Source organism: Sarcophilus harrisii, chromosome 3, assembly GCF_902635505.1.
Source record: "Sarcophilus harrisii chromosome 3, mSarHar1.11, whole genome shotgun sequence".
Classification (NCBI taxonomy): Eukaryota; Metazoa; Chordata; class Mammalia; order Dasyuromorphia; family Dasyuridae; genus Sarcophilus; species Sarcophilus harrisii.
The window spans coordinates 105,825,745-105,841,954 of record NC_045428.1 but is presented as its reverse complement, the minus strand read 5'-3'; the positions used below and the strand labels follow the sequence as shown (position 1 = coordinate 105,841,954).

General features: G+C 31.8%; 1 protein-coding gene across 5 annotated transcripts in view; it reads left to right on the top strand.

Annotated features, from left to right (window-relative positions):
- Window positions 1-15,939, top strand: part of PCDH9 (protocadherin 9) — a 1,020,109-nt gene extending 1,004,170 nt beyond the window's left edge. For all 5 annotated transcript variants that reach the window (XM_031963613.1, XM_031963612.1, XM_031963616.1 and 2 more), the window contains one exon: window positions 14,075-15,939. In XM_031963613.1, the coding sequence (XP_031819473.1) occupies window positions 14,075-14,448 (374 nt within the window). In that variant the 3' untranslated portion in view covers window positions 14,449-15,939. The remainder of the gene's footprint in view (window positions 1-14,074) is intronic.
- The last annotated feature ends 271 nt before the right edge of the window (window positions 15,940-16,210 follow it).

The window sequence follows — 16,210 nt, the reverse complement described above, 5'->3', positions numbered from 1 at the left end:
CAACATAGTTTGGCAAATTAGCAATAATCTCTGCATCATCTTTGTCTCCCTTCCATTTTCTTTAAAAAATATGAAAAACAATATTTTTAATACATAAGACACAAGTTTTAACAATAGGAGTTGCCAAGAATTTTTATTTTCTAAGAAAAATAAATTTATTTGTTTTCAGTTTTGTGCCCAGAAAAAGTAAGTGCTAGATTTAATTGTGAAATCCTGATTTCAAAAGGCGAACATTCAAATTATAAGGGAGAATCTAGAGGATTTGTATTTTTAAAAATTTCTTGATAATAACGTAGCTATTTTAAAAATTCCACAAAAAAAGTGAATTTGTTTTTGTTGGTGGTGTTGTTATTCCCAAAATCTTAGTTAATCTTTTAAAATTCATTCCAGAGTGTCTAGCTGCCATGGTACTAAGTGATTCACTGCTCTGAATTTGCTCTTTAATAAATTAATTCACTCAGTGCAGGGGCAATAAGCTTCTTAAAAACAACTGCTAATTCCCTCATAACTACAGTTTTATAATAGTGCCTCTCCTAAAGCTAAATTTTTGGAATAAAGTCAAGTATTAGTTGAAAGGATGTTAATGAGAGAAGGCTTCACTTTTTTAAACAACTGTCAATGATCCATTTCACTATCTTCCTACTTAAGCCAATCAACGAACCTAAACATTGGGCTAGAGGGCATACAAGACCATGAGTTTTAGGTGTTTTGACAGGGCATTTTTTGAATTATAATTAACATCGGTGCTGCTATCATCATTGAAAACACTGAATAAATTAAGCTTTGTGAAAATCTTTCATTCTTTGCCTTTACAACTTTTTTTTTTAATATTTCTCTTAAATGATACTTGCAATTTCTAAAAAGTAACTCACTATCTTATAGTGCATATTCCAAGAGTTTCCATTGTGAAGTATCTTTTTTAATGAAGTAAAAAATAACATTATTTTTCCAGAAGCCAAGGAGTTTTTGCAGTGACACATATTTTTGTCCATTTGTACATAAAAGTAGATAACTTTTCCATAAGTGAAGGTTTGTCTGGGAAGTTTAGGGTAGTCTATTTATCACAAGACTTGTAGACTTTACCCTAAACTTTATCACAAGTTTAGTTTAGGGAAGTTTAGTTTAGGGAAGTTTAGACTTGTAGACAAGTCTATTTATCTTTTTTTCAATCTCTCTATGTTTATATGTATTTGTATACACATTTTTCTAATACTTCTAAAGCATTCACTATTTTTTAAAGAAAATAATCAGTAAATTTCAAACAATTTCACACTTTTAACTTCCAAATGTTTTATTTTTCATTAACTGTTTGGTACTTTTTCCATATTTGAAGAAAGAAATAGTATTCTGAAAAGTTCTAGAATTGATGAAGATTATATATTTATTGATAGTAATATAAGATTTCTAACAGTGATTGGCATGAATTCTTATATAGCCAAAAAGCAGTTTCTCATTAACATATATCCACCTCAGGTATCTGTATCAAACTCTTCTAAAGAGGCCTCAGACATATATTAACCATGTGAGTTTGGGTAATTCATCAAATTCCTTGGTGCTCCAAGCCAGGACATCCTAAATCTTTTCCACTTTTGACCTAGGTATATAGATATATAAAGTAGGTATACAAATCAAATATTTACTGATAATGAATTATAATTTTGTGAGTCAAGAGTTACAGTTTGAGAAGCTTTTCTCTAAGCAACTCTTTAAGTAAGAAAACATTGCAAACCTGCATTGATAAAGGAAGTTAACCTAAACGAATGTTATGTCAAAAAAGAAAAAGTTAAAGGTATAGTCTGTATTTCTATCCTACTATTGAAGGTTGGGGATCTACATAGTGAAGTGGATAATACTGTGTCTGGAGTGAATATCTGAGTTCAAAGTTGTTCTCGGATACTTACCATATGATCCTAGGCAAGCCACTTAATCCTATTTGCCTCTATTTCTTTATCTGCAAAATGAGCTGGAGAAAGAAATAGTAAACTACTCCAGTATCTTTGCCAAGAAAATCTTAAATGGGGTAATGAAGAGTTGGATATTTCTGAAACAACTGTATAACAAATTGAAACTAGGAACAGCTAGGCTCTATGTGTTAACTTATAGTTTATCTATTTCCAATATTACATAGTGGTAGATGAAAGAAAACTGCTAATTCAAAAGATGTTTTTAAAATCCTAGGCTTTAGTAGATTGTATTGGCATAATTAGTTTTAGTTTGTTTTTTTTTTTTCCCTCCTTCAAATGAGTCATAAGTTACATTTGAAAAATGCATTTCTGTCATTGCTATTGCATGGGATTTCCCATTTTCTAGGAGATCTACTTGGGAGTGGTTCAGCCTGATTAGAGATATATTTAGTGATAGATTCTGAACTTAAGCCACAATGATTTTTCCAGATGACAGTCCAGTTTTATAAATCTTTCCAGGGGTTCACAGAGCTAAAAGCCTTTGACTGTTATCTAGATTAAAAAGAAAGGGGTCATTGTATGGGCCACTTCTATTAGAGAAAAACAACTTGACACCCTAAATAGTATCAATAATACTTGGCAAGAGCAAGTTGCCTTGTGACTTTATTAATATGGTAGGATAAGGTGAAGTGGCAGAAGCCAGATCTTCTAAAAGTATCTGTTCATATTTTGAATGTAAGGAGTTAGTCAACAAATATTTTATCAAGCATTTATGTCCAAAATTTGCTAAGCATTGAGGATACAAAAAAAGGCAAGTATGGTCTCTACTCCCAAGTTCATGTACTGATGGGGAAAAGAACCTGTAAATAATTGTGGTAAATATAATAAATATATGTAAATTGAAGGTAATTTTAAGGAGAAAAGACTAGCAGCAGAATAACAAGGAAAAGTCTCCTGAAAGTATGATCTGAATTTTGTAGGAAGCCAAGAGGTATAGATGAAGAGGAAGAATATTCCAAGCACAGGTACAAAATCAGTACCAATGTTTGGTGGTGGGAGATGGAGTGTCTTTTGTAAGGAAAAGAAAGGAAACTAACTGAATTAGAAAGAGCATGGAATGAAAGAAAATCTTAAAAAATATTTAAAGGTAGAAAGGAACTACATTGTAAAGAACTTTAAATGCCAGAAGATTCTATATTTGATCTTGGAGGTATAAGGAATCATTAGAATTTATTGAAGGATAAGACTGACATAGTCCTACAATTTAGGAAAATTATATTGGCAGCTAAGTAGAGAATGGATTAAGAGTGACATGAGATTTGAGGCAGATATCTAATTAGAAGGCTCTTGTAATTTAAGACTAAGTGGAGATGATGAGAGCCTGTACAAGAATGATGACCATGTAAATGTAAAAAGAGAGATGAAGAGCTACAAGAGATGTTGTGAAGCTAAAAGTAACTAGATTAGACAATGTATTAGATACGTGGAGTGAGTATAAGAGATGTGCTGATGATGACAGCAAAATCTCAAATGTAGGTAGCTAGGAAGATGGCAGTGCCCTCAACCATAATAAGAAATATGGAAAGCGGGGAAACTTTGGATAGACATTTAATGAGTCTTTTCTAGAAATGTTGCATTTGAGATGCTATAAGACATTTAATTCAAGATGTTCACTAGGCATATATGTGTGTGTATATATACATATATATATGTGTGTGTGTGTATACACACATATATAATTTACTATTAAAGTATTATAAAAAGTACAATGAATTGATTTAAAGTTTCATGTTATCTACTTTTCCTTTATAATGACAATTATTTACTTTTATTCCTACTTGTATTTTAGTGCATTTCCTACATATCGAGTCTCAAGATTGCATTGAACAAAACATTTTTATGACATTTATTCTGATTTGTTATCCTAATAATGGAATTAAGTGTAAGCTATAGAGAATAGACAAGAAATGTTTCCCATCTGTAGAGCACACCTGCTAGGATTATAATGAATAAACCACAAAAGATTTTAAGGTTCTATTTAGTCTTATTAAGGCCCTTAAAATCTGATAACAATGTGAGGCTTATCTCAAAACAAGGCATTATGGCTTTATTTCAGGCAACTCCTAAGAAATCTTCCTTTGTCTTTTCCCATTGTCTTCTTCTTTTCTGTTATCTACAAGCTCTCTTATCTCTTTCTTATACACATTTTACTATAGTTTCTTCTGGATCTTCCTCCAGACTTTCAAAGTTTTGACAGTTCTTTTACTTTTCTACTTTTCCTCATGTACATCTGTGTAGGAAACTCCCATTGAGTAACCTCCCTCTATTAAATTAAATGATTTATTTAAAGTCACAAAATTAGCCTGGCATAACATTGCCAGAGTCAGAGGGTCTGAGTTCAAATTCTTTCTCTGTGAGCACTTTAATCCTATTTGAAGGCACTAAAGACTAATGTTATGGAAAGAATAGAAAAATTGAGTTTGAATTCTACTTCTTAACATCAGGACGATACCAGTCTGGCCTCAGATATTTATTGGTTTTGTGACCTTGGCCAAGTTACTTAATCTGTAAAACAGCAATAAAATGGTACCTACTTTTCAAGGGCTGCTGTGAAAATTCAGTGAGATAATATTTGTGAAGTATTTAGCTTAAGTATTAAACTGATGATCTGCAAGGAATGGTATCAAAAGAGATAGTCTCCAATGATAACAAAAAGTAAACTACACAAAAGTGAGGGAATAATCCCCAAACACAGAACTTTATGTCTGGCTTCTTATTATGTGAAAATATATTTAACTTGTCTTTTTTTAAGTCTTTTTTTTTTTTTATTTTGAACATATTCCTGATTTTTTCAACATGTTTCCCTATTATATCAGTTTTAAATTGGGGAACTTTAATGACAGTGTTAATAAAGCTACCCAGATTAATTTTACTGCAATATTATCTTTATTCCAATGTATCATGTTTACTAGTAGAGATTGTACTTTTATCTTCTACAAGTTATAATAAAATCATTTCCCATTTTATGTACTCAGAAAAAAAATGAATTATTCTGAATTTCTTATATTATAAAGACATTGATACAATTAAACATCTTTTCTGAAGGTTAAGCTATCAAAGCACAATTGTTGGAAGGCAGTAACTTCCCCCCTTTTATTAGAAAGGAATATTATATGACTGACAATGGGCCTCACAGGAAATATAGCATAAAAACACAGTTTATAGAGATGTCGTAAAAAATTCATATCTTGTACTTACTATACTGAAATAAAGAAGCTCATCTTGAAAATAACTATATTAATGAAGCAAATAATTTCCTTAGGTTAAAAAGGTGCTTTCATAGAGATAATTACAAATTATACATAAAATAGATTCAAGAAGTTATTTTCTCAATTTGCTTGTCAGTATAGGATTGTTTTTGAATGACATGAAAGATGTCACTTCCATCATTTCTTTTAGAAGACAGTTTCATACACTTTACTTCTTATTGTTCTTAAGGAAGTCAGCCATTTTTTTTGTTGAATTTCTACTTTGTCTTGTTGTAGTTATAATACAACGTGTTTACCTTTTATATCGAACATTTTATCCTAGTTCAAGTTATAAATAGTAGCCACATACTTGCATAGATATATAAACCATGTCTATTTTTTAATACATTCTAATTTCCAGATCCTAAACAAACTTTTTTCAACAAATTCACCTGATTTGCCCCTAAAGCTTCTTGGACTTTAGAAAAGGCAAAATTCAAAGAAGCACTTGTCTGCAAGTCTTACATCATTTGCATACTCTTGGGGCTTTATTGCAAATTGTACCTGCTAGATACCTTGAAATCTGGAATCCTGTGTCTTATACTTTTGTGCTTTTATACTTCCAAACTAAAAATTTGGAGGAAAAGCCCATAGATATTACAAGAGTTCTTAGAGATTCAAAGTATTTAAAGCCATATTTTACACAATCCAATCCCTTTTCTTACCAACAGGTTTAAGTGACTTGCTTTGGCTCTGAAGTTATATGATTCTTTGAGCTTGGAATGTTATTATACTTTGTTAATCTAGACGTAACTTCTTAATCAATAAATAGAAGAGATCAAACTAGATAATTTCTAAAGTCATTCCCAAACCTAAGAATCTTTGAATGACTGAAAAGATAACTGAATACTGAAAATCTATGATTTTAAATCAAAATAATAATAATAATAATAAATCTATCTCTGTAGTTGAAAAACTCATTTTTATGTCATTTTACTATGCTTTAGTTCACTCTCATTTTGTAGAAATGGGACAATTCAGGATTAGAAAGGATTGGAAGGGACCTCCGTGGCCATTTATTCTATCATATACCCAAAAAATCTGCTTGGGATAACCATGTATATTAGCATTTGAACTATCTCCATCTGCAAATGTTGACTTTTCATCTGTGACCAGAGAATAAAATCTGCATGAGAACTGTGTGAAATATTTAGTCCTTGTTTATTCATTAACCAAAGATTTTTGTCAATTCCTGCTGTGTCTGTTTCTCAAGGTAATTGTGGATGCATTCCTAATATTATGTTTTTGTGCTTTAAGGTAGAACATTGATTAAAGGATTAAACTTAACTTAGAATCAGAAATGCAAACAGTTATTACTAATATAAATTGAGTTACAAAACATCTGTGTGTGATTTGGCAAGGTGATCTATTCAGAACTTCAGTTAAGTGAGAAATTAAAAGTTGTATTTTCTTTATCTTGTCTATACCTCAGTTAACTTATGAGTAACATGGAAAAGGAGGAATTGTTTAGTATAATAGTATCAAACTCAAATAGAAGGGAGGGAGGAAACTAATTTATACATAAAGATCTTTGTGGATCACATATTAATTTAGTTTTAAAATATAATATTTTTTTGGTGTTTTATTTATTTTGTTAAATATTGAAATATTTAACAAAATAAATAAAACACCAAAAAAATATTATATTTTGATTTGGGCTACATTTGGAAATATTATGGGTCTCATGTTTGATATTTCTGGTACCTGGATAGAAAACTGGACTTGTAGTTGTTAGGACTTTGGTACTACTGCATCTGACATCTGTGTCATTTTGGGCAAATCATTCAATCTTACGATGCCCTAGGAAATTCTATGACGATAAATTACTTAGCAGGTGCCGATATGCATTTATTCTCTGACAATTCATAAAACAATAAAAATTACAGCTTACCCCCATCACCTTCTTCTTTTGCCTCTTCCCCTCATGCCAACATACTTAGAATAGTAGGTTCTCAAGCAGAGAAGGCCATCCATTCCAATCTCCTCATTTTATCCATAAGAAAACCAAAGCTCTAAGAAATTCTCTTAATGAGACTCTTAAGTTCATTTAAGTAGTAAATAGAAGAGTTGAGATTTATATTCAGGTGCTCTAGACTCTAGCAGTTCAGTACATCATGTTTCCAGAAAAGAAAGCTGTAGAGAAATATAACAGGACATAGAAGGTACAATTAAGTGGAGCAGCAATAAGAATGTAGCATCAGGGGATAATCATAATAACTCACAATGACATGGTGTTGTCAGTGTGCATTCCTCACAGAAACTCTGTGACTTAGGTAGTGTGTGTATAAATGTATTTTTAAACCATTAGAAGACAGAAAGTACAAGAATGGGACAAGTACATATCCCTGAAGACTGCTAAGATTCTTATGCAACCTGTAGTATTCAACTATAGTTGAATTTGTAGTGAATTTCAGTAATTTTAGACTGTCAGGTGTTTCAAAGCAATGGACATTTCTGATGGCCTTTATGATTGAAGATGATCAATAAATGTTAGTGAGGATGATGATGAGCAGTATTACCTCAATAGCAGAGAAGAATCAAGTAGGAATTATGGCTATCAGTCAAATGAATATTATTCCAGTGCTGCTTTCTGATTCCCTTTGGATTTATGTGAACTTACCTATATCTCTCTGAAACTTGCATACTCACAAACTACCATAGTATGTTGTCACTAGAAATAAAATGATTTAAATATGGTGTCCTTCACTGAAGACCTTTTTCCTATTTTATAATGGGTTCTTAAAATCTATGGCAATAAAGTGTAAGTACCAGGTTCGAAAAGTTTATAGTACAAATCCAGAGAGTTGCCCTGTGCTGTCAGAGAATGAGCAGACCTAAATTTGGAGAGGCCAGAAGTTTGATCAAAAGGCAGTATTGACCATAGCAATTTGTGATGCTTTAAGTATTTCTTTGAATAAAAATATTAAATTGTCAGTTTATAAATTAAAAAAAAAAACAATGAAAAGGGATCTAGATTTCTTAAATCAGAGCTGGAATTGACTATGTTACAAGGTAGACATCCAACATGAATATAATATGTAGGAAGAATGCTTTTAAAATATTAAATTTAAATATTATTACTTGTAAATGCACATATTATGAAGCCATTAAGTTATGTCTCTGATATTTAGGTATTTATTTTATAAAAAGTCAAGTTTCCTGTGTTTCAGTAAAGGTTCAAAGACTCTGTAATGCAAAGGAGCTATAATTTTCAATTCTTTCCAGACCCACAAATGCACTACTTTGGCTTTGCCCAAAAGAATCTTAATAGGAAGGTTACCTATGAGAGAATGTGGGCATGACAATTAAGTAGTATTGCCAACAGTCTAATAACAGTGAACAGAATAATAAATCATAAGGAAAAGTCTATATAAAATGGAAAATGATTGAAGAAAAATAAAAAAGAAATGAAAAAAAGCTGTCATTCCCAAGCCTAAATTTAACTGGGATTTTCTTTGTGCCCATTTGAACAAAAACGAAAGTGTCAAATCATCCTTCTTTTTTTAGTATACTCAGCAATACACAGTTCTATGCATGAGACTTTCTCACCTTAGTGTGCAAGTCTTTGGGGAAAACAGTAAAATTAGAACATATGAACAAATGAAGTTTCATAATAGTAGCAATGCTTGTTCTCATCAAAAAAGTTCATTTCACAGTTAGATTTAGGGTTATTTGTCATATGGAGAAAAAGTTGAAGTTGAACAGAGGCTTAAAAAAAGCTAATGAGATTAGAGAGGCTTTTTAAAAAAATGTATAAAATTTGATGAAATGTTTATATCTGACTTGATAATTCAATCTCTTCAGTACTATTTTATCCACCAGAAGACTGTTCTTCAAATCAAGGAATATCAGCTTATACAAGGCCACAGAAATACACCTAAATGAAAATTAACTAGAATATGTAAAGCAACACAATAAAAAAATTACTCTAGTTCCCTCTTTGGAGCTAGAAAATTTTGAAGAAGCAGGTTGAAAAGCAGCTGGTCAACATGCCAGAAGCTACTTGCTAATTACAGCAGTGAGTTAATCAATGAAACAACAGTTTAGCTTCTGGGTATAATAAAATAAGATAAAAGACCACTCAAATTTCCTACCATTTAGGTATAGTCAGGATTCTATTGGCATAGATAATTTCCCTCCTAAACCTGCTTTCTTTCAAGGCACCAGTTCATACAGCTGCCTGACAGCTGTTCACACCCAAAACTACTAGAAAAGAACTGACTGACTGTCTCTCTTTCTCTCTCTCTCCCTCTCTCTCCCTCTCCTCTCTCTCTCTCTCTCTCTCTCTCTCTCTCTCTCTCTCTCTCTCTCTCTCTCAATGGGGTGGTGCTCAAGTAGCGAAAGTAGGGAGGAAGGGACAGTCAGAGCTGATGTAAATATTTACCAAGGCCATTCAAAAGAGGGTTTTGTTATTTTGTGTTTGCTTTCAAAACATTTAAATGCAGTGACAGATGGCTTGTACAATTTTATCAGCACTTGTGTCTTTATATATTCAAACAGCCAAGGCTGATAACTGAGCTCATGCATTACAGATTGCACTGGAAACAAATACTAGAAAGGGGTAGGGGGGAATCAATAAAGGAATTCAGTGTGGGGGAAAAAAAAACTTACCAGGGATTTTAATTTCCTTTAACAGAAAGGATGGAAGTGACTGTACTTATAAAATTAATAGGTATTCAGAAAACAATTGTACAAAGCATTGCTACAGGCTGAGATAAGTTAAAATTATAAACCATCATTAAAAAAATAATTTTAGGAGGGGCCTAAATAATAATCATTAATCAAACATACTTTCTCAGGTTCAATTTACATGTTAAACATTTATTTTATTTTTATTTTATTGTTATTTGGTAACAATTAGTTTTTTGGATATCACTGAAAAAATTTTTTGCAGACTGAATGCTTTAAAGAGAATGAACTAATTACATTCCTGAAATCATTCTCTCTCACAGAAATGAAAGATATTAGGTATAAATATATAGATACATTATGCTAGAGTAGACAGTCTTTTTTTAAAAATAAAAGACGTTGTACCTGCAGAAGGAAACTTCCAAAATCATTTAGCATTATTCATTATAATGTATTTAAAACCAATTTTTCTTTCTATAAGGCTCAAACCAACTGGATATGATAGATAGATATGGAATTGAATGGCACATGTGTAAAGGTTACCTACTTTGTCTTCTGTTTCATGTCTCAGGGGTGAAATAATCAAAACACTATCTAAAAAGCACCAACACACAGAGGACTGGCCAGCTGCTAAGGTTTTTATCTAAAAGATTTACCTTAGAATCAGCAAAACTTTGCTAAAAATCTATCTACAGATAGAATTATCACCCTATACATTTCATTTAAGGGACCGAATAATGTATAATTAATATATGTGCACATCTATGTAAATCTATATACACACATACACACACATAACACACTTTAGTAAGACAGGAACTTTGTCTTTCTCTTAATTTAACCTTCATTCATTGACATAAGATATACCACTTTGCTACTAAAGTCCATTTGTTAACTATCGATTAAGCTGAAAATGAGAAATGAAGAGAATGAACACTATTTCTCCAAATGTGGCTTATCTGTGAATGTACACATTCTCTCCCTCCTGTGTGGCACATGTACATTTTATATCCCCAAAAGACCTCTTTCTTGATTTATCCAGCATTCTTTGTTGAATTAGGCTTCCGTACAGTATGAAATTTCTCTTCTCATCCTATTGATTTTATTTTAATTATTGATTTTTTTTCTGGGAAAAAGCAGTTTTTATTTTTGGAAATATCAGAATAGATGAACTATTGACATTAATGAACACAAGGTCTGTTTTATATGTTAGTTTGATGGCAAACTCATTTCCTTCTCCATTGATATCTAAACAATTAACAAATATTTATTAAGTACTTATGTCTTTAATCACTGGGGATATAGATACAAATAAAAAAAAATCTCTTTCAAGTAGCTTAAATTGTTTAGAAAGATAGCATACACATATAAAAATGGAGCAAGGTAATGATGGGTAAGTTATGTAGCATAGACCTTATTTCCCCATGTTTACTATACAGTAAACTGAAACTTAGCCAAAAAAAAATTATTGGCTAATAAATTATTTGTAGTTAAAAAGCCTGTTCAAAGTCAAGGCTTGGATTGAATTCAGCCAGATTTTTTGATTTCAAGACTTTTTTTTTTTTTAAGAACAAGTATCTGGATGAGATAAATTAGATGATCTCTTATAATTTCCAGGATTTCCTTATCATTTGTCCATTGGATGCCTAATGATGTGCTTGGGGCTATTCTTCTAATAATTGTGTATGAATAAAAATAGAAATGCAAGATGTAAATACCTTCCTTTAAGGGCCTACTTGGAGGGAGGACTAACACACAAGAAGAAATCATGAATCAGGTTATAGTCATATAAGTTCTGAATTATGTTGTGTGACCTCCACATGTTGAAGATGTTCAGAATATAATCAGTGGTTAGATTACTTAAGGAAAGGAAGGCTTTGAAGGGCTTCTTTAAATTTTGTTTAGATTTGTTTAGATGCTGTTTAGATCAGCAGATTAAAGTGTGAGAATTTTCTACTGAAGAAACAAGCATGAAAAATATTGAGTTGTTTGGCATATTTTAAGGACAGTAAGGAGACATGAGACAAGCAGATTAGGAAATCATGGAATATAGGAATACTCAAGAGGCAGATGGGGCCATTACAAATGAAGAAGTGCTATGAAAGAAGTTTTCAAAAGTTTTTTGAGCAGTTGACAAATCTATGAAGGCTGTACTTTAAATAAGTAGACTCAGAACCATATACAAACATGAATTTTTAGTTTATTTTTGTTTTTATGAACTTTGCATTTCTTTCTTTCTTTCTTTCTTTCTTTCTTTCTTTCTTTCTTTCTTTCTTTCTTTCTTTCTTTCTTTCTTTCTTTCTTTCTTTCTTTCTTTCTTTCTCAGATTAGCCCACTAAAAGAAAACCAAACAAATATAAGATTAGTCTAGCAGTGGATGGCAGAATGGATTAGAGTGAAGGAATAGACCACAATAAGGAAAATTAGCTGGGGCAACATTAGCAGCAAATTAGACTGCTGATTAATGAGGGCCTGGCCTGGAGGTAATGGGAATGAAAAGGATAAATAGATATGAAAGACATTTTTGTGTGTGAATAATTTCTTTAAAAGGGGGAGCAAAAAAAAGAAATGACAAAGTTTATGTTTAAATGAGCTTAAATAGCTTTTCCTAATATTTACAGTTCCTAGTCAATGGATAGATATTATTCTTATAATTCTCCCTTCCTTCTAAATTTGCCTTCCTCTGATCTGTGAAAGGGATTCCCTAATTCACATAGGAATGTTTAAAAATGAAAGCTATAATTAACCTGTAGAACTAACAACCTCAGAATATTATGAAGGCTAATGGCTATCTTTTTTTTTTTTTAATCTTATAACCACCACCTATAATTACTGAGTACTTAAAAATGTGATAGTGTTAGCTAAAAATAAGTTTGGAATTTAGTATATCCTAATTACTAAATTACATTTATTGCTGACATGATCCAAACTAGCAGAAATGTTTTCTTTTTCTCCTACTGATTAATGTCTGCGTTTTAAAGTACTATATGCCCATAGCATTCATGCCTATCCATTTAACCTCATTTGAAAAATCAATCGTAATTTCCAAACTATCACTTATCACTTGACTGCTTAATCAAGGGAGAAAAAAAGTTTATTTCCATAACTATTTTGACTTATTGAAATTGAATTAATTTTTTCTTTTAAAAAAGTTTTAAATTCACACCTTAGCATTGAAATCCTTGTTCAAATTTATATTTCACATAGTCTGATGAAGATAAAGATGTTTTATTAGTATTTTCCTGAATATTATACCATATATGATTAAATCAACATCTTTTCTTCAATTTTATACTTTTTGAAATCCCCTTAGGATAGGGGAGGAGGAAAATGTCAGCAGAGCATGTAGATGATTTCTATGCTGAATTAGATTTCAGAGTGCCTGCAGCTGGCCAGCTATGCTCTTACTAGTATATTATGGTTTAAAAAGTCTCCTAATACATGTTGGATTTTGAAAATCGGTAAATATATTTTCATTGTGGCTTCATGAAAGCAACAATGTTAATGCTGATGTGCCAAATAGCCAAGTTTTCTATTTTATACGTGCAGTCATTGGTGCAGCCTTGTTTTAATTGTCCTGGATATTAAGTAATTCTTTTGCAAGTTATTTCTTGGAATTATAGATTTTATCATCCAAAGTTTTTAAATCTTAAATATAATATTGTACTATTTTCATGGTTTCATATATAGCTATTTTCTTCTACATATTAGGGAGAATGTGTAGAGAAACAGATGTATAGATGTATGTGTTAGAGTACCTAAATACAGATCAGGTGGATATATATATATATATATATATATATATACAGAGAGAGAGAGAGAGAGAGAGAGAGAGAGAGAAAATATGGTTTTAGACCAAAATAATAATTCTACCTCTATAGTTGAAAAATTCATTTTTACTATGCTTTAATTCACTCTTATTTTGTAGAAATGGGACAATTCAGGAATGAAAGAAATTGGAAAGGACTTCAGTGGCCATTTATTCTATCACATACCCAAAAAAGAATCCATTCTAGCCCATTCTCATTGAAGTGGTTCTCTAACTTTTGCTTGAAGCTTTCTAATGAAGGAAGATAGATTAAATGAAAGTACTTTTCTTGAATAAATTAAATACTCAACTTCTAAGAAAACAAAATTGACAATATAATGACTTTTAAAGAAACTAATCTTAAACATAAGAAATCCTAACCTGTATTTTTTTTCCTTTATTCTTTTTTGTCTTATCTTCTACAGATGGGCCTCTGGGTCCCCGAGGATTAGCTGAAGCTACGGAGATGTGCACCCAAGAATGTTTGGTGTTGGGTCACTCTGATAACTGCTGGATGCCTCCTGGCCTAGGTCCCTACCAACAGCCCAAATCTCCTCTCTCCACCTTTGCCCCTCAAAAGGAATGGGTGAAGAAGGACAAACTGGTGAATGGGCACACTTTGACCAGGACCTGGAAAGAAGATAGCAACAGGAACCAGTTCAATGACCGGAAGCAGTATGGTACCAACGAAGGGCACTTCAACAGTGGCAGCCACATGAGTGACATACCATTGGCTAATTTGAAGTCTTATAAACAGGTGTCAGGAGCTGTGGAGAGTCCCAAGGAACACCAGCTATAAGAAATGGCTCCTTGGGACCAAATGACTTTAGCCTATGTAGACTTGCTAATACTGTGTGTGTCAGAGCTTTACGTGTTTGGTAGATTTCTAGAACTATGCTTCTTATAACAGGGATATGCACATCTTTGCATTAGCACTATGAAAGTTATGATGTCATGCGACTTAAGGGAGAAAATACTTCTACTTCTGTGGGTTTAGTTACCAGAATTGAGTAAACTCCACAGCTTTCTCTCTCTCTCTCTAGTGCAAATATCCCTTCTCAAATTTTGTTTTTTGACCCTGGACTGCTGCTATGAACAACAGAAGATACACTTGGAGAGTGAGAGGTCAAAGAATTGCAATGATGAAAAGCATATCCAATTAGAAAATTGTGCTCTTGTTGTCATTGATTTGTGCTGGGACCACTATACTTGACATCATACTTCAAGCAACTTAAATGATAAACCTATTGTGCTATTAACAATGTTAGTGGACACTTGTCAGTCAATCAGTGTTCAAGTATTTGTAAATAGAAGCAAGTTATTACTAATGACTTTTGTGTACTTATAATGTTCACCTAAAATATATTGTAGCATAATTCTATGTCTTATCGTTGTTTCTTTTTTGTTTCTTTTACTTTTTCTTTTACTTTTTTAGCTTATTTCTTTTAGTGATGGTGTTTCTGTGTTATTAGTCTGTCTGACATACACTGTTCCAAGAAAATCAAAATACTTGTGTTTTTCTTATAAAAAGGTTCTGAAATCTTGCTTCTTGCATGACAGCACGTGTTATTCATGAGCTGGCAAAGAAACCCATCAACAATGTTTGAACAACAAAAAGACTTATGCAAAGGCTAGAAAACTCTGAACCTATACTTTATAAAAAACATTTTATTTTTCAAAGCAGCAAAATTGAAAATAATCTCTAATAAGTAGCATCTAAAAAGTAAGAAGTGGAAAAGTAATATTCTCCAGGAAGTGATCCAATCCAAAGTGATCAGAAAGGTCGTTTGTCATTCAGGCAATTGAATGAATCACAATTGGAGCACGTGGAAGAAATAAAATCATAATTTTAAAATAGTAGTTATATTTGAACAAATGTGTGTCTATAACTAAGACCGTTTGTATTGCTGAAAAGGCAGCTTTTGTGTTTATGCTCATCTGCGTTAATGTTGTAGTAAAATGTGTTTTAGACCATAGCCACAAAATATTTAATGTGTCGTGCCTTCATGATGTAACAGAGCATTCTCCTGGTAGGCTAGTTGGGGGAAAATAAAGGGTTAAATCTCTAATTATTGCTGTTTAACTGTTTGTTATCATAGTTGGTCAATGCCTGGCAGGTACCAGCATCACGTCACTTAAGTGAAACCCAAAGAGTGACTCCTAATGTTAATAAGATCTCAGTTGCACGTACAAACAAATTCAAATTTGAACATTCTTAGGAGGTTTTTGTTAAGGCATGACAGATGATTTAAACAAATAAATAGCATGCAAAAAAAAAAAAAGTCCTTACTGAGAAAAGTGAAAGTTAACTTAACACCACAATTAAACATGAGTTTTAAAGATAATAAATAATAATAATAAAAAAATAAAATGTTTGCTAATCTGATAGTTAATTTGTTCTTACCAAAAAGTTATTTTGTATATAGCAATTCACTTTTTTTTTCACATTATAATGATATAAAATGGGTTGGGGGTGCATTGCTTATTGCAGTACTTATGTCAGTTTGTGAAGGGTGTTTGATGACTTTGACAGAATAAATATCTAAACAGTTATCCTTGTT